At 48.2% G+C, this 18,769-nt stretch overlaps 2 protein-coding genes across 2 annotated transcripts in view; one reads left to right on the plus strand and one right to left on the minus strand.

The window, feature by feature from the left end:
* ACBD6 (acyl-CoA binding domain containing 6) overlaps window positions 1-16,495 on the plus strand; it is a 91,212-nt gene extending 74,717 nt beyond the window's left edge. Inside the window, exons 8-9 of the mRNA XM_009320730.1 lie at window positions 11,610-11,640; window positions 15,867-16,495. Of these exons, the coding sequence (XP_009319005.1) occupies window positions 11,610-11,640; window positions 15,867-16,021 (186 nt within the window). The 3' untranslated portion in view covers window positions 16,022-16,495. The remainder of the gene's footprint in view (window positions 1-11,609; window positions 11,641-15,866) is intronic.
* A 173-nt stretch (window positions 16,496-16,668) lies between these two features.
* LHX4 (LIM homeobox 4) overlaps window positions 16,669-18,769 on the minus strand; it is a 9,634-nt gene continuing 7,533 nt past the window's right edge. The window contains exon 5 of the mRNA XM_009320731.1: window positions 16,669-16,679. Coding sequence (XP_009319006.1) covers window positions 16,669-16,679 — 11 coding nt within the window. The remainder of the gene's footprint in view (window positions 16,680-18,769) is intronic.

Consider the following 18,769-nt stretch of genomic DNA (forward strand, 5'->3'; position numbering starts at 1 on the left):
ACCTCTATTATACAGCACAAGGAGGGAGCAAGTGCTGCCTCTGGACTTTGAAAGAGCCCTTTAAAGTGAAGATCAATTTTGCATCTCACTCAATAAGTAATGACAGACCAAACTGCAAGTACTTAGTCCAGCTTTATTTTAATAGCACTGTGGCTCCATCAAGAAATCCCAGTTACTGATATAGTTTGATGTCCTGAGGCAGTTTTCTCCAGACATTTTTCCTTTTTTTCTTTAGTATTGGCACTTTATTAAAAGCTGTTTGGAAACCTGACTCTCTGTGAATAAGCAGTACCAACAAACCTTTTCCCTCTCTATTTATTTCTTCTTTCTTTCATCAGGGAACAGTCCCAATGATCGTAGGCTGAGAGGGGAGTTTTCAGAGTCTAACATGTAGTTGTACTTGGTGGTGGATGATCAAATGAAAGAGCAGCTTCATGCCTTATAAAATAAAAAATGGTAAATCAGCTACTAATACAATTCACAGAGGCTGCTAAAAGGCTGTTGGATGTCACAAAAACAGCAACCCTTTGAGGCGATGAGACGGGAGCTTCTTAAGTCAACACGTGCATCAGCTTCTCCCTGGCAGTGGTCCACTTCGGGGCAGGATCCAGGCTCTGATGCCTTCCCCCTCTAGCAGACAGCTGTGAGTGTGCGAACATCCTCTCTAATTCCAGATTAGCCACAAAGAGGAGTCGGCATGCTTAAGAAACAGGCGTGCTTGGGAAGGAAGTGCTGTCTGGAGGCTGCAGGGCACGGCACTATCCTGAGATGCTTTGAGATGTCTGAGCAAGGTCCCTGGTACTGGGTTTTTCTAAAGGAGCAGGAAAAAAAAGAAGTGCCTTTCAAGCTGAGGGCCATGGGCCACTGTAACTCAGCTCCCCTGCTACCCCAGGCTTCCCCAAGCTTGGCTTAATAAAATCCAGATCTCATTAAGTGAGTTCAGAGGATGGTTCAGACCATCTCAACATGGAAAGTTTTGATTTTGCACACCAAGCCGAGGAAGGTTTATGGGCCCAAAAACAGGAGTCTCCAGAGTTATCCTCACCAACTTAAAAGAGAAAAAGATCTCTAAGCCGTTAGCAGCACCTCTGCTCCTCCTGCGACACATTGCCATGTGCAACGTGGCTGTGCTTTTACTGCAACCGTGCCTGCAGTCATCACGATACTGCAACCTCCCTGCTGCTCCAGCAGGGCTCCAGCCGCTACTGCAGGGTTCTTGGGCATTTCAGCTGACCCTGCCTTTGCCCAAATCAGTGGAAATCAAACTCATGGGTTCAGACAGGGCACTGCTTTAGCACACATAGGGGTGCTTTCGCTGCTTTCTTTTGGATTTCTTTATCTCTAATGGCCACTCAGTTGTTGGCTTTAAAAGGACACTTTATACGAAGAGGTTGTCCTGAAATGCAGAGTGGCAGCTCTGAGTCCACTACAGCCGACAATTAAAAGTGCAACATCTCCTTGGCCACCCAGGGCTGTGCGTTCAAGCCTGCGTAGGAAAAGAGGTTATTTCCAAAGTCCTGAATCCCTGTAAATAAACATAAGCCAGCGTTTGCCTTGAAGTCAGAAAGGGTTCAGGTGAACTGAGCAGTGGCAGCAACGCTCTCGGCTTCTGCTGTCTCCCGTCCAACCTGCTAAATTTAGCAGCCTAATCAAGCTTCCTTCTCTCTCTTTAATCAGGTGGAGCAAGTGGCATGTTGACTTGCTGGTTGGTGCTGGATCCGATCCTGCTCGCAGCATTTCCAGCCCCTCAGTAGTGACCGGGGGAGCCATATGCAGGGGAGCAGCGTGTCTGATAGGCCACCGCGGCAGCGCTTCCACTAATCTCTCTGCTCCCATCCACACGTGCTGTCCTGATATCCGACAGCCGGTCCCATGCGGGCACGGTGCCAGCAGTGACTTTACAGGCTTTGTGGCAGAGATTATTTAAAGGAGATTAACCCTTCTAAACCCCTTAGATTTTAATTATTTCTGTATGTATTTATAAAACCTGCAGTCTGCTAGTTCCAGGGCACAACTGCACCAGTCCCCATCCTTAACCTGGATTTGTGAATGTACAATGCAGCCATATTACAGGACGGAGGCTGGACTGGACAGGGATCGTTGGACTTATTTATTTATTGCCATTCTGGAACAATTCACATCTGGGATGAAAATGAAACGTTATGGTTTCAAATTGTAAAAGGAGCTAATAATTCGAATTACTTTAAAATACTAGCACTAACACTGCATTAATTGAATTGTTTGAGTCAATGCGGCATCTCTCACTAATTGTTTTGGTTAAGGCAGCTCTGTCATTAACGCATACTGTTGCCTCTCCGCTGCCCGTGTTGTGAACATGGAGCACCCTGCTTCCCTCTGAAGACAGGGCTCTCTGTAGGGTTCATGTATTGGCAGCCAGAAGAAGGAAGACCTGTTCTTCCAGTCAGTCATTTAGCAAATTTTTAATATGCATATTAATGCTGTGAAATGATGAAGTCTGGAAAACTGTCATTGCTAACAGGTACTGTTAAAAGGAGAAAAAAAAAAAGGGGGTGTGTACCTCCATCCTTTCATGCTTTCTCTCCTATTTGTCATGTTAGTTAGTGCTGGGCTAGTTAGTTTTTTAGAGTTAAGGAGTGATGGAGGGAATGTTTCCACTCTTCATGTGAGCTGTAAAATCCAAATGAGACTGGAAATATCTTATTTCTGTTTCACAGAGCAACCTGGCTAATCTCAGGTGATACACACCTTGCAGAGGTGGGAAAAACAGTTAAAAGTTGGTAAGCCATTGTCACTGAGACCGCTGGATCAGAGGTACTCCAGAGGCCACCTCTCAATATGGGTTACAGTCCTGGTATGAGTGCTGTAGCTCTATTTCTGAATATACTAGGATTGTTGCTGAAAAAATTACAATATTTAAATGTATATCTGCCTGTTTTGTAAATGCAAGCATAAAAGGTGGCTGTTAGAAGGAAACGAACCCCACAGCATTATGGACCCCAATGATCTGAGAAAAAAATAGGTAGTTTTGAATACATTTCTTAAAATCAGATTATTTTTATTTTTTCTTGTCTCCCGAGCAGGAAATAAATGCAGACAGTGCCAAGAAGTCCATAAATAAATTTTGTTCTTGGAGAATCTCTTTAATATGCACACAGTCCTGCTTCTGTAGTAGTGAACGTTTGACCAGTAGCAATTAATTTCTTATCACAGTCTTTCTATGAGGTAAGAAAACATTAGTGTCTCCATTAGGAGGTGGAGAACGGGAGCTCTCCAAAAGCAAATTATGTGCCCGGCTTCTCTCCCCTGCCCCACGGCTTGCCAAGAGCTGCTGGAGGGAGAGGGCATTGCAGCGATGCCTCTCCTGCAACGTGGCTGGATGCTCCTCTCCAGGCAGATCTGTCCTCCTAATCAAATGATAGACTCGGAAAACATTCAATATCTGTACATTTCAGAATAAATATTGTTAAGCTAATGAATATTCAACTGCTTACTGTGAAGCACACAGTATTTCCTTTAACAGCAGGTGGTAAAATAAAGAAGAAGAAAAAAATTAAGGTCCCTGGTATAAATCTCTTCTGTCTAGAAAGGATGAAAAGAGGGCTTTTTACAAAACCAACCTTACAGAAAATAACATATGATCCCATGGCATGTAGATGATTAAGCAAAGCATCCCAAAGGTTAATATATCTTTTCTCGTTCAAATGGGTAGGATTTCGAGCTGAAAGTGCCAGACCCGTGCGTTCAGCCCTGTGTCCAGGGGAGGGGGAGCGGGGAAGCAAAGGGTTAAATTTCGGGGCTGTAGAAGCAGATTGTGTTTTCCTTCTATGATGTGGGCTGACAAGACATCAGTATTCTATTCATCTGTTGGGAATTAGGCTGTTAATCCAATCAATGACTCTTGAGCGAGCTGCAGCCTGCCTCCCCACTGGGGAACAATCGGATCAGACGGGAGATTGTTTAAGAGCACAGCGCGGTCCCGGTGTCAGGTGGAATTTCCAAGCGTTCCCTGGTGAATTGGGGATGGGAAAGCTGTCTCAGCCCATTTATCCTGCCCCTTAAATAACCAGGTATCTGCCTCAGCCACGCTAAAGTGATAAAGCAGTACAAGAGCTACTAACTTTTACGCGAGGAAGGGGCAGGGAAGCATCCTGAGAAGAGAGATTTTAGCATTTTGCCCTTAGGAATATTGTCCTGTTTGCAGCCTGGGATTGCGTTTGCATAGTTTTGTTGGAGGCTGGCTCAGCTGCAGCGCTGTGACACTTGTTACAGGTCTAGGCACTGGCTCTTTCCAAACACATTTTTGATCCCTGGGCTGAGGAAGCCCGGAGCTTCCTGGCAGCTTTTATATTGCACCAACACACTTCTTTGATGACCAGAAAGATGCCTGATGCTGGAAGTAACAAGCAGTAGGAAATATTCTTTGGAGCAACCTATAAATACATACGTACAAATACACAGCTGTGCTCAGAATGCCGACTGCAAATTGGGGTGAAAATGCTCAATAAGAAAACAGCCTAGGAAAATGATCCTAGGAAAACAGGACAGTTTCAGAGCCGCTGTGTAGATTCAGAAATCAGTTTGTTCTGCAATTAAAAACAGCCATGTCTACAGTGGGGTATTGAGAGTCTGTATCTGCGCCAGCAGCACTACATGCTGATGATAGTAGATGTGATAAATCCCACTGAAACTGCACTTGGAAATTTAGGTACACCACCAGTTAGAAACTAGGGCGATGAGGGATTAGCGTAACCCTGGCACGCTGAACTCCTCGCGCCGGTGGCGTTTGGGTGCATTAGCAGATGCAGGCTTCAGGAGGGAGCGAGTGGCAGTTCCTGGGCATCATATTCTTTCTGAGCTTTCTTAGATCTGGTTTTAACAGCAGCTTTGCAAGTGGAGGGCTCCTCCAGATCAGCGCACCTAAATGAGCCACGAATATGAGCCCAGGCAGCAAATATGAATAGGGAGGTCCCCAGACAGAAAGATCCCCAGCTCAGGGGCTTGGCTTTAAAGGGCTTCAACATCCCTCTTCCCTTGATCATAATTTTGAATCAAACAAAAGCTAATGCAATTTTCTTTGCCTTTCAGTAGCAGATTGTGCTGTAAGGGTCCATGCCATTAGAAATGTAATAATTGCTTCTCTATGCAGATCTAATTTATCTGTGAGGCACTTAGAAGATAGGCCAAATGATAGCCTGGTGGTATGCTCTGGAGAAGGGCCCAAGAGGTCATGATAAAAATCTGTCTAGCACCTTCCATCCTTACGGATATCTGCCCAGCACAGTGCGGGACAAGATCTGAATGGAAGGAAGGGGGCAGAGGAGAGAGCTCTTGGAGAGGGACAGCTCAGTAAGAGCGGCATCCCTGCCAAGCCTACCCACATGCAAGGGAGGTGGAAGAGTTAACTGGGGAACCAAACTTATGGGACATCCAAGCCCTGCGCTTGTTAGCTTGGGCTATTTGCAGTCCCCAAATAAGAGCTCCTTGTGACCAGTGCATGGATTTTGGTTTTGCTTCTGCCAGAGGTTGCTCTGTATCCTTTGTCCCACGGCATTGGTCCTTGGGGAGTGCCTGAGCTGCCTTCGAGCTGGTACCAAGGATGCACATCATGATGTCTCACAACAGCCTACGCTTAGCATTAACAACCGTAACCTTACAAGCACTTCACAAACACCAGCTAATCAGTTATCCTCGTACGGGCCACCCAGTCTGAAAAATGGGGAGAAAACATAAAAGTCTGCTTCATTTTCCCAGGGTCGGATCTATTTGGCAGGGATCGCAGGAGATAAGACCGATGAGGTGATAAGAGTGTTTAACAGCGCTGGGTCCTGGGCAGCATGGATGGGCCAGAGGACCGGACTCTAGATGTTCTGGCACAAAGCTGTTAGATGGTCTCATTTCTCAAATTGCGCTGCCTCTGGTACTGCTTTAAGGCTCAGGAGGCAATTAAAAGCAAAAGTCTAGGTGCATGTGGGTGCACGCTGGTCTAGGGTAGGGATTTTAAAAGAACAGAATCAAATTTCAAACTAAACCATTGCTTTTCTATGCCAGCATTTGCACACACACAGATCCACTCGTCTGTCTGCTTTGATTGGACAAGCATTCATTTTATATGTATTAATGTACATGTCCAATGTCCAAACCCAGGCTGGTGTGTGCAAAAGCAGCATGCAAATGAAAATAAAGGCTGTCTTGGGGCCATCCACTGAGTTGTCTGGTGCAGTTTGGACTGGTTATATTAGCCCACGTTGCTTGGTTTTACGTATTGGTGGGTATTAGCATGTAAATTCTGGTATGCTTTTAGCAGTAGTCTCATCCGCAGTCATCTTGGGGATAAAATTTCAGAGAGAGAAAAAGATGATGAGGTTAAAGTAAATTGTTGGGAATTTAAAGTCTAAAGTGGAAATAAATGAGAAATAAAACCCTTTTTAAAAGTGGAGGGAAGTATTTTCTTGCTATTTTTCATCTCCCTGGCTTGAGTGAGTGTGTGTCGTGAGGCTGCAGAGATTTATATTCACAGCTCCTAAGCACCGGTGCTTGTTCAGAAGCTGTATTATTCTAGCCCTTTTTATTCACTCACCTTCTAAAGATGTAGTGTAAATATTTATCTTCCCTCTGGCCCATCCATGCTGCCCAGGACCCAGCGCTGTTAAACACTCTTATCACCTCATCAGTCTTATCTCCTGCGATCCCTGCCAACATTTGGAGTCTGTCAATGGGAATGAGCGTGCACCTTAAAAGGTGCCACAAATGAACAGAAAGAAGAGGTGATGCAGGGGAAAGAACACCTTAAAATAAAGAGTGCATGTGCTATCCCTCCAAAGGGAAAGGTTAGTGTATATGTTTTCTGCTGTGCTTTTCACGCTTACGGTGTCTGTGCTTGGAGATGCGATTGACAGCACAGAGATGAGGTCTCGGTGTGGACCAGCACTCGAGGAGGTACGGAGGTCCTGTGCAGACCTCGCAGCTGGTGTGGAGGGCTGTCCAGCCCCAGCTTCATCACCGATATGGGGTCTAGCTGGACCAAAGTTCGCCCAGGTAACCAGCATGGTTTTGTTTTTCCTCTTTCTGTACTTGTGCTAAATAAAACATGTGAGATGGAGGAAGAGACGGTGTCTCCCTTAGGGCCACCCTCCTACTCGCAGAGTTTTCTGTACGCAGCTTGGAGAGCAAGTGAGGCGGGTCTGGAAGACCAATGTTTATATAACACTGTTTTAAAAACTGTCCGCTGTCACAGTTTCTGAAACCAGCACAGTCACACACTGGCACATCAAGGTCTGCTTGCCATAGCGAGGCAGGAGGAATCATGTTTTATAGCATGTGCAGCATCTCAGCAGGGCTCAGCCAAGCTGTTTCCATGTCTCTGCCCCTCAGTCCAGAAACCTTGTGTTAGGTTAAGCAGGGTACAGAAATTCCCAAGCAATGAACATGGGATGGCAACACTGATATAATCCTATCACTTATAAGACAAAATTGACATGCAGTAGCCATAGTACCACTTAACGGATAAGACAGTTGGTCCATCTGTGCTCGGTCCATCTTCTTTCATTTCTCTTGCTTAAATTTCTCAGGAGCAGAACAAAATCCTGTAATCCAATAAGTTACCCGCTGGTAGTTAGATTTTCATTGAGTGACATCTGTCACAGACCATGGATGTAAGAGGTACCAGTGATTTTGTAGCATCTTTGTTTTGGTGGCTTTGGTTGACATGGGCATTTGGTTTTATTTTTGAAGTATTTGGAAACACTCTCGTCTCCCTTGAAGGCCGTGCAGCTTGGCTGTCATCCTGCCATGGCCAGATGTGCCAGGAGGCTGTAAAAGGCACCAGGGATGGCACGCAGCATTAGGAGGCAAGAGGAAAGCTTGGAATCAATCTGTGGTTAGTCGGTAACTTGCATGTGTGGAACTGAGCACTCCTACATTTGAGTGTGTAATGGTCTTTCCTTCCTTTCTGGTTGCCTTCTGTCTGCCTATATGGGTCCTGCCATTTCCATGAGCTCCTCCTTTTTATAGACAGGGTATTGCTAAAAGGGCTCTGAAACAGGTACCTGCCAGTGCCTTGCAAGCCAAAAGCAAAGCTGTATGGAAACACGTATTACTGCTTTGAGCCTGGCCTTTTCCCCCTTTTGTGTTGAAGTTCACTGAATCAGAGCTCCGATTGCCTCCTTTTTAACCTGTCGCGTTGGCATTATTTTAGCTGATGTGTGATGTTGAAAGGGCATTTCTCGGAGGCATCCTGGCATAGAGCAGAGCTCAGCGTTGGCCCCAGAGCTGCCCATCTCTTCTTCTGCACTCCCTGACATCAGCTCCCCTATTGAGCGCCTTCTCTTTGTGCTCCTGTCATGCTACAGAAGCTCATATTGGGAAAAAAAAGTCTCTAATTTCTTGTAACATGCCTTAGCACAGAAATGATAATACACCATGATTCCCTAACTTCCCATAGGCACAGTTTGGAAATAACTGGTTACAGTATTCAGATTTTTGCATTATAGATTTATCAAATGATTGGTTTCAGTGTGTATCGACAGACTCTGGGTCTTGTTGTACTTGCAGCTCTGTATGATTTACAGTTCCGTAATCTGAAAGATAAATTGGAGAGAGAAGAAGTGAACAACCATGACAAACAGCCCCCTCCAATTCGGTGCTTTGTATAAAATAAACCAACAAGTATCCTGATGGGTTTCGATGGAGAAAAATTAGCTGGCCCCTCTTGCAAGCCAGATGAGTGAAACAGTCCATCTGATCACCGCCGGCATCTCTGCGTTCCTTCTGGCTGCAGAGGATGCGCTCCTGGCTGCGACATGGCAATCTGGTGCCAGCGATCCCAGGCTGGGCCGGTGCCATTTGCCGGTGCCCTGGGCAGGGTGCAGCGGGGTGAGGACAGAGGCTATGGCAGGCTGTCCCTGTATGCTCGCCGTTTGGGGTCATTCGTCCCAACAGAGGCACGTCCTGGGAGAAAGACATACCACACCTTGCCTAGGATGCTCCAGAAACCACTGCTTTCTGTCGCACATTGGGAAATATCCCTTGCATCAAGGCCAGCTACAATTCATCTTAAGACCACTTCTGCGCATCTTGTTTTGTTGTAAAACAAACATTTCCAGCACCTGGTAGGCGATATTCATCTCGCGTAATTTCCGCAATGGGAGCTGTAATCCTCACTTTCATGGCCCATCTTCGATTAGTTTCCAGGTGTGACCATATTGCGCTGAAGGCTCAGAGTTGCCGTACCTGAAGCAGAGCACTGTCCTCAGAGCAGCCGGGCACGTTGGGCTCCGATTAGCCATGGTGCTCTGAAAAGCCAAATCAAAGAGGGATTGAGATCAGCAGGCTCCAGAGGGCATTTCAAGGCCCTTAGTGAGTGGCCACACTAGAGCTTTTTCCATTTACCTGGATTAAAATTTGTCACAGAGAAAATAGAAGCAAATAGCATAGCATCTGAGAAGTATAACAAATAGCATTTGGCCAGCCGTCAGCCTCCAAGGGGAAAAAAATCCACAGCGTAAATAAAGTGTAAACAATGTTTGCATAACATTGGATTAATAGTTCTTTTTAAAAACCTCACTGGGATTAGGGAGATGCATTTCGTATGCCGGGACTTGCGCTCTCTTCTTAGCCCAATAAATGCCAGAAAGTACATCTAAGAGAAATAAAAAGCCTCGTTAGCCCAAAGCCTGCTGCTGAAGCAGCAGTGCTTTACGCAGGCCTTTGGAAGAGGAACAAGTGGCTGTAGTATTCCTGGAGCAGTCCTATGTATTTTATAAGGAGTTTTGCAGCAAAGCGTTCCCATGGAAAGGGATTTCTGCTGCACATCTCCAATCCCATTCACCTGCGGGTTTTCTCGGCTACAATTTTGAAGGCAGCGATGCAGAGGGGAGCTGGCTTCCCATCCCCCAGCACACACTCAACCCGCCTGTTTGAAAGCCTGCCTTTCCAATAACTCATTCATAGCGCTCCCGCCTCTTCTTCCCCAGCCCTGCTCCGTATTTTGCTGAAGTCAGTGCCGGCCCTGTCATTCCTCCGAGCAGGCACGTGCTTAAGGACCGCTCGGGGGCTCTGGATCAGATCGGTTACCTTATTAGTGTGGAATAATCAATGGATGCCGTCCTTGATTCCTTCAGTTCTTTGGTTTGCGGTATCTACTAATGACACCCATTTGCATGCTGCTCCCCACAATTTGGGCAGAAATAGGCTCCTGAAATGAGGTGCCTCCAAATGTTGGTGTGAGTGCCACGAATGGGGCACAGCGGCATGTGGAAGGAAAAATCTCCCCGACACACATTTTCCCCAGCAAAGACGTGAAATGGATGTTTAGGCAGCAGATGGCCTGTTACATCTGGCTTTTCTCTTTTGTCCCTGTTGCTCCTTTGGTTGAGTTGGTGCAATGTTCCAGAGCAAAGCGTGCACCTTCCACCCTGAAACACAAGTCGTTCCTAGTTCCTCAGCAGAATAGGGTTAATATCAAACAGAATAACAGGCTGGGAAACCAGAAGTCCCCAAACAGCAATGGGTGGGATTTCTACCTGTTTTCCTGTTCTTCTTTTCCCTTTCGCCTGCTCCAGAACCCACGGCAGGCTGTAGCATTTGCACCTTAATCCCAAAGACGACAGTAATTAAAAACTTAAGTCTCCATAAACAGATGCAAATAAATTAAGGAAGCAAAGAACTGAATTAGAGGCTAATCCTGGTGGGGTAGTGAAAGCAAAGGGACCAGTAATTCTTTCCTTCTGTTATTTCACCTGTTCTTGTGGCAGGACAAGGCTGCAGCACGGTGCGGTGCCTGGGTTTGCACTGCTGGGCATGCCACTTGAGCACTGACCACTCACTGGCAAAGCCCTGCCCGTGCTTGCCGAGTCTGGGAGTGGGACACGTTTTCCAAACCATTGCAGCTGATGCAGTGGTGTACATGTTAGCTTGAAGAGGGAGCTGTGTGCCGACATCTTCAAATCATGCAGTTTGCTCTGCCCTTGCACTGTAGGTGTTTCACAAGGATGAGTTCGGCAACCGGCTCTCATTCCCAAGCGTTGTGTGTAGCCCTTTCCTCACCCTCCTACAGCAGGGATGCCAGCAGCCCAACAGAAATTATGTGGGCTTTGGGTCCCCCTTTGTCCAGACCTGAATTCTGAAGAGCAAGGACCTAAGATTTATTCAACTGGAAGAAAAGTGTAGTTTTCCCCTGTGTGCTCCCATGTGCTGAAGAGTGCAGCGCACTGAGCTGTGCCAGCGTCCCGGTGCTTTACCCTTCTCTCAAGTAGCTAGCCAAGGCTGGGCTTGCACAGAAGCGTCTTGCACTACAGCATCAAGATTAGCGAGGGTCCCAAAGTAAAGCCATAGGACTGAAATCCTTCATTTTTATGGGCTGGAAGTGATAACGCTATGAACTGAATTATACTCATGTCATGACGTGATCCATGCACGCTTATGCATGGATAGGTATTGATTATCCATCAATATGGATTGATGGTGGATGATGATTCAAAGTCTGGCTGCCAGGTAGCTGGGTGTCCTGGGCTGTTTATCTAGTCAATTAAAATATTGCTGGGATTCAGCTTATTTATTTAAAACTGGGATTTACTTGTATCCCCACAACGTTACCTATACCTCTAAAATCAAGTCTCTCTCTTTTTCAGGATGGGGAAGGCCAGACTGCACTCCATTACGGTAAGCTGCCTTTCAGCTTGGTTTTTCCCTCTTAACAGGATGGATTTGCAGCTGGAGTAAATGGTCTACATACAGAAAGCAAATTTCAGCAGAAATATGAGCAGGGAAGCTGGATTTGAGTAACCAGCGGCTACCTCCACCGGCAAATCCCAGCACGGTATGAATAGGAGCCCTGAGAGAAGCAGCGAGGAAGACTGCTGTCCTCCCTTTGTTCTCCTCTGCAAATTTCACCTTAAAGCCTTCCTTTTCCCCCAATTAATGATGCACTTTCTGCAGAGTTTGTCCTGTGCGCCTGTGTGTCTTCAGGACACAGTTGTGCTACCTCCAGACCCGGGAGTGGCTCTGGTTAGGGGATGCTAAGTCCCTTAGCCATCGGGGGGTTGAGAGGAGGGTCTGTAGTGGCTTTAACAGGTTACGCAGGTGAGGGGAAGGGAATGAGCAAGATGGCCTTCACTTCCACGTGTCCTGGTGACAAACCTGTTTGATCGCAGCTGAGAGAGCAGCAGCTTCTCTACTACCAAAACCAGCGGAGTGAAGTTACGGTTTGTGTCCCTCCTACAATTACATGCTAATTAGATACGCGATTTTATAGCAATCTTTTTAATTGCAAGATTGTTCTATCTCCAAATGAGAAAAGTAGAGACTAAAGTGACACATGCGGTGCTGATGTGGGGGGAATAGGAAAAAAGTATCGATTTAATCTCTGTCATAATTTTTTCCAAAATTAAGACATACCCAGTTATTATTTTATACTCTCTCGATGCCTGTCACTGTGTAATTAAGAGCATACTTGTCATTCTGAAGTGTTTGTGTCTTTTTCTCTCTTATGATCTCTCCACAAGGACATTAGCAGGATGGCAAAATTGCTTTGCAGACCATCAGTCCAAGACACAGCATTTGGATCTGGATCTAAACTACTAGATTCCAGGGCCCCCGAGCCGAGACTGTAATTACAATAATGTATGATTTCTCCCCATGTGATCTTTCCTGTAGGATACTTTATTTTTCAAATTCTTATCGTTCTGATTGAAGTAGCAAATCTCTTGCTTAGTGCTGCAGTGTCCGCAGAATGACAGTACTCAATGCCACGTTGCCTCTTTCTCTGCCCAGCTCATTCCACATATTGGGCTTTCTCTCTCCTGGGGAGATGCTCTCCCATGCCCCCAACTCCGGCACTGACATCTGCCTACCGAGGGGTACACAGTGGATTATAGTAGGTTGTGCAAAAGCATAGCATGTGTGTAAGTTATCCAAGAGCACCTGCTTCAAGCAAGTCCAATATGTGAAGTAAAGGGTGGATGCGTCACCTCAATGTAAATTATTTGCAGGTGGATTCCTCTGGCTGGTGGCTGAAGCTGGTTGTTTAACACAAGCAAACAAATGTAACTGATTTAATTAACGTTATTTCAGAAAGAGTTTCTCTGATCCACCCTGCCAGCTCAGATGTTTCAATAATGACAGTTTGCCAGGGTTTTTTTCCCAAATGTTTTAAGCATTAAAACTTTTTCTTCTGCTTGAGTGTTATCACAGCTCTCCTCCTTGTAAGTCATCTTTGGGGAAGCCTCTCTGGGTCACTGGCACACAGGTCTGGTGTGCCCGTGGGTGCCCCGCTGTCGCTGGCTGACCATCGCCGCACCCAGGCTGTCCTCATTCCCTTACTTAGCTGATCTGGTCATAAATCACCCCGATCTTGAAAACAGCTTGTTAAATGAGTGAATGGTTTTGATTCAAGTGGCTATTTGCCTGAAACTAGAACTCACTGAAAATCTCACTATCTTGGTAAGCGCTTCGTAACCAAGCCGTTAATCGCAGCAGAGAGGCATGAGAGCTCGTCTGAAAACTGTCTCTGGCGGTGCTGAGCAGAGCAGTGCCTTTACAAGACCTTCCCTTTTGTTAGAGGCTGTTCAGGGAAGGGTTAAATCCAGTGAGCGAGGCCAGCAAGACAGCCACTGCTTTTAGGGTGTCTCCATCCCTTTTTATGAGCCAGCGTGGCCTGACAGCTGTCCTTGTGGTGACAGCTCTCCTGATTACAGCCGGTACCAAACTGCATCCTGCGGCGGGTTATAAATCCTGCCTCCTTCCGATCGGCGCTGACCCCGGGTTTAATCGGAGGTTAAGTGGAGGCCAGCCGGCGGCGCAGTCCGAAGGCACAGGCTCGCTGGTGGGACCCACCGCCAGACCAGCTCTCCGCCGGGCACTGAGGCTGGAGGCAGTGGTCGGTGCCATGTTGATCGGTATGAGCACGGTCTCCCCGCTAAACGGCCCGTTAGTCTTCAGCTCCTCTCCATCCATCCATCCACCCACCCTCCGGGAATACTAAAATCATTGCCGCTGCCTCTCCCAGAGGAAATCAAGGCTTCTCCGAGCACTTGTGGCCACGTGGCCACGGAGTGGGCAGGCTCTGTATCCTCATGGGCGCTCTGGCTTCCCTGCAAAGCACCATCTGTTCAGCTCTTTCTGTGCTGTGGCAGGGCAGTGGGAGGGGACGCTGGAGGGAAAATAAATAATAAAAAAAAAAAAAAAAGAAATTCATCATCTGAACCCTGAGGATTAATGGAGTCGAAGGGTGAACTGCGCTGAATGGAAATTCATCTTCACCCGTGCCAGTGTCAGGGCTGCCGCTCCAGCCCTTGACAAATCGAGGGTCCCAGGGTGCGATAAATCCGGCAGCTGTGCTTCTCCCCAGGGATGTCCCCGGCCCATTCGGGGACATGGGCTGGGACCGCCAGCGGCACCAGACAAGGAAGCCACCTTTCCCCATGCAGGCACCACGTCCCCACCCTGAGGCGGTGCGGCTGCAGCTTCCTTGGCACCCCTGGAAGTCTGCTTTCTGCAGGGCAGCTCTGCAGTCATCCTGGGATGTGCCCCCCAGCCCTTCAGCTCACCCACACCCCCCACCTGTTTCCTCATCAACCCCTTCCCCCCCTTTTTCCCCCTTTTTTTAGTTTTTTCAGTATAAGCTTGAATCACATGTCAAATTTATTTTAATTAAACATTAAACTGCTTGTCCCTTTAGGTCAGTAGAAAACTGCAGAGTAATGCAAAAGACACTCGAATTACTACATTTAACGACAAAAAAGAGTGAGTTGGTTACGCTGTAAAAGCGCCTGAAATATAATTAAAAGCAGTTGCTACCAATGCGAGAGGAAGCTGCCGGCTTCGCGGTCTTGTAAGGCATGTTGGGGATGAGGCAGTTTTCAGCTTCACTAGGATCTGCGTTGCACAGGCTTAGAGGAAAATCCAGGGACTGGGACTTCTGTTGATATCAGCCAAGCCCAGCTCTTCAGTGCTAAGAGAAGTGCCTGGTTCTTTTTTTTTTTTTTAACATTCTTAGGCAAGGTTGGAGAGGGAGCTGAAAGCTGCCAGACTGTCCTCGGGACAGGGACGAGCTCAGGTCAAACTTGATTCTGTCTTGGCAGAGTAAATCGGGGTTGAAAAAATAGTTGCTTGCGGATATATGGGTTAGAAATAACAGTGGTGTGCCGTTACTGGCTGTCCATGGGCACAGGCATGTGCCCCTGGAGCTGGTGCTCAGGGAAAGTCCAGCCAGAAGCTAAAAACCATCCAAATTTTCTGCAAGGAGAAATGATGGATGAAAGCAGGGAGCGAGGCAGTACTGACGATGTCCTGCCTGGGACATGCTGCCTGTGGAGCCCTGGGAGGTTTAGAAGGCAGGTGAGGGGCAGGGGTTTATAAATGTGTAATAAATTATAAATACATTATAAATTCTGGGTACAAAAGCAGGCAGGGAAGGCTTTCCCAGGCAGCACTTTGGGGTTCTCTGAGGTGCTGCAGTAGCACTCGGGGCCCTTGCCGGGGCCTGTCTCCAGTCCTGGAGCATTAGCCGAACTGTGCCCAGGCACCCTGTGCATCGTCTCAGGTGATGCCCTGCAAAGCACCCAGCTCCCAGTGGCACCGTGGCTGGGCTGCGGGCTCAGGGGTGATGGCTGCACCAGTAACACCCTCTCAGGACTGCTGACTTTTCATTGCTTTCATTCTGTCTTTTCTCTTTCCTTTGCACTATTAAATCCAAAGGCAAGTAATACATTGAGTACCAAACACTGCCCCGAAAAATGATCTTCTCTGCCTGGCCAGGTGCTGAGACAGCGTTTCCTGCCTCTGGCACATGCATGAGAAGTGGCCAGCTACAGCGCCGCTCCAGAAACGCCCATCACTGCCGCCTCGGGTCAGGATCCCCAGACTAACCCTTCCCTTTCTCCCTCCAGCTGCTGCCTGCGAGTTTTTGGACATCGTAGAGCTGCTGCTGAAGTCAGGCGCCGACCCCACACTCCGGGACCAGGAGGGCTGCTTGCCAGAGGAGGTGACAGACTGTAAAGCCATCACTTCAGCTCTGCAGCAGCACACCACTGGCAAGACCTAATCCCGCGGCGACGCGTGGCGGGGAGGACAGAGGCACTCCACAATAACCCCCCTTCTCTTCCCCCGCTGCCCTCCGAAACGCCTTGGGGGTTCGAAGGGGAGCTTTTAGAGCACAGGGTCTGGCTGGGCTCTCCAGCACAAGGGTCAGCTGGCCGAGCACGTATCCTGGGCAGGATGGGATCAGGGTTTTGCATGCTCTGACATTTATCAGTATTTGGGGGGGAGGGAGCGAGGGAGGGGAGCAAGGGCCTGGAGAAGGTCCCAAGTATCGTTTTAATGTATTAAACACAAGTATTGCATTGGATGTCTCACCAGAGCAGCCTGTGCTGACTGGTCGGCTCCTCCGTGGGAAGGGGAGGGCTGCTGGGCCAGGTGAGATGCTCATCTCTCCCGTTTGGGTTGAGTTTTGGGTTTGTTTTTTTTTCCCCCCGGGTCCAAACAAAACATTATAAATAAAAGAAAAGCACAGTGTTGGGACAGAGCCTCTGCGTGTTTGTCTTGCAGGGATTGACTTGATTCCTTGGCAACAATAAGGATGGGAGGCAGCACAGAGCTGTTGTAGCCCTTGGAAAGCTCTGCTCAAGCTCTCGTCCTGGGGAGAGAGGGCTACAAAAGCCAGCAGGGTCGTACAGCTGTCTGTCCATCCCTCTAGTTCTCACCTAACATATGTAAGACAAGTGCTTTACGGCTAACCAACCTCTCCAAGCTGAGAGGACTTTTACCATGTCACACAACTGCTTTGCTGAATTAAACAGCATTAAAATCCCACCTCCATCAGCAGCTCCAGGTCCTCCTGTTGGGTGCTGGTCCCTGGGGTGGCTAGTTCAGGGCTGGGGTTTTGTAAGAGCTGGGCATGGGCATAAACCTGCACTCACCCTGTCACCCCTGTGGGCCTGTCTTGGATACTTCATGGTCCTCTCAGCTGGCCAAATACCCAGAACAATGGGAAATTTGTGGCGATACCTCAGGTGTCGGAGTGAGGTGGGATGGGTGCGGGGCTTTCTGCATTCTCATTGGGATCCCCCCTGGGCTGTGCCGGTGGGTTGGCCGTGGTCCAGGGGAGCTGCCGGGGATGGGTTTGTGCTTCGGGCTAATTCCTGGCTGGGAGGGAGGCTGCTGCGTTGGGTGGCAGAGGAGGCCATCGCTTCCCTGTGGGGCATTGCCATGCTGCTTGCTTTTCCCCAGACAAGATTTACAGCCTGGGGAGAGCATAGGAAATCTCCATTGCTCTGACGGGAAGCTACTTGCCATCGAGTCCTTTCTGCAGTGCATCCAGCCTCAGGAAAATAAATGGGAACGTTCCCTCCATTAAGGACTGGCTGAGCAGGAGGCACATGTGGGTTTTGGCCCTGATGGCGGCTTCTGGCTTCTGCCAGCTTTTGCTAACGCTGATGAAGTTTGCTGCACTGGCTTAAACGCCGCCAGCAGCCAAAGCACCACCATGATATGGCTCACACACGCAAGGCACGGGGCAGACTCGGTGGTGGGGATGAAGTGGCTTGGGCCAGTTAACAGGCTGTACGGGCCCTTATATTGACCACGTCAACTTATTTTCCATTAACTTAATATTGGAGGGGTGTGATGGGCTGGGGAGCTGCAGTGGTGGTCTCCATGTTTTTGGAAAAAAAACAGGGCTTTTGGGGACTTTTTCTGAAGTCAGTAGGAAACTTGAGCCTGAAGCCTGTTCCCTCTGAGCCTCCCAAAAAACCTGCCTCCTAGCTGGAGCATGGATGGCAAAAATAAAATACATCTTGTGTACCTGTTTGCAGCCCCTCTGTGTTGAGGGGTGCTTTTGCTGCCCAGTTGTGACAAGGGGCTGGTGAAACGAGCTGGCAACAGGCAGGCCGGGAGCTTGGATGCAGAGATGCATGAAGCAAGCTGCTGATAAACATTAACGCTATGCAACAAATGCCAGGTTTCAACATTTAGGGGCCCTGCCAGTCCCTGTGGGGCAATGCTTATTTGACGGAAGCAACGCAACAGCCCCCTGATCCTCGAGCAAGGACCCACAGTGGCTTCTGCTCTCCCTCACCGTGACAAGAGGACCCACAGGCAGGTTGCACTGCAGCCACAGTGCACAGTCAAAATGCAATGGGTGCCAACAGCAACACCGGTCGCTTTTGCATCTGGCTGCGGATGAAGCAAAGATGCCAACCCCAGTGCTGGGGTGCTACGTACAGAGCTGCTCCGCTGGCTTCGGGATGGGGACATGGTGGCATCAAGGTTAGGGACAAGCGAGGCCACCCTTGTGCAGTGCCACAGTGCACAACCACTGCCTGGCTTGATGGACATGCTGGGTAATAAAAAAAAAATCTCTCTTAAAACAGGGATGAAAAGCAGTAGCCACGATGCCTGTGCTTTCAGAGAGCACATGTGGGGGGCTGAGCACTCAGCCCTGGCAATGTTTATAGCACTTTAGGTCTGTTTGTGAGGTTGGAGCCTTTCCAAAAAAAAAAAAAAAACAGAGAAGGGGGGGGAACCAAACAAGAAAGACATATATCATTGTTTATAATCTGCTTTATTCAGCCAAACCTTTCCCCAGCAGCCTTGCGGATTGCTGTTTAAATCCCTCGGTGCCTTTAACTACCGATACAGAAAGTGGTTAATGTGCATTCGGCCTAAGCTTGGCATCTACTCCAGGAAATCACTTTAATTGAGAAGCATTAAATGTTAAAATGATTAAAATATAGAAAGCCAACACACCGGTGCCCATGGAGGGGCTTGGCCCCCCCCCCCCCCCCCCCCCCCC

The sequence above is a fragment of the Pygoscelis adeliae genome, unplaced genomic scaffold (genome assembly GCF_000699105.1).
Source record: "Pygoscelis adeliae isolate BGI_AS28 unplaced genomic scaffold, ASM69910v1 Scaffold402, whole genome shotgun sequence".
Classification (NCBI taxonomy): Eukaryota; Metazoa; Chordata; class Aves; order Sphenisciformes; family Spheniscidae; genus Pygoscelis; species Pygoscelis adeliae.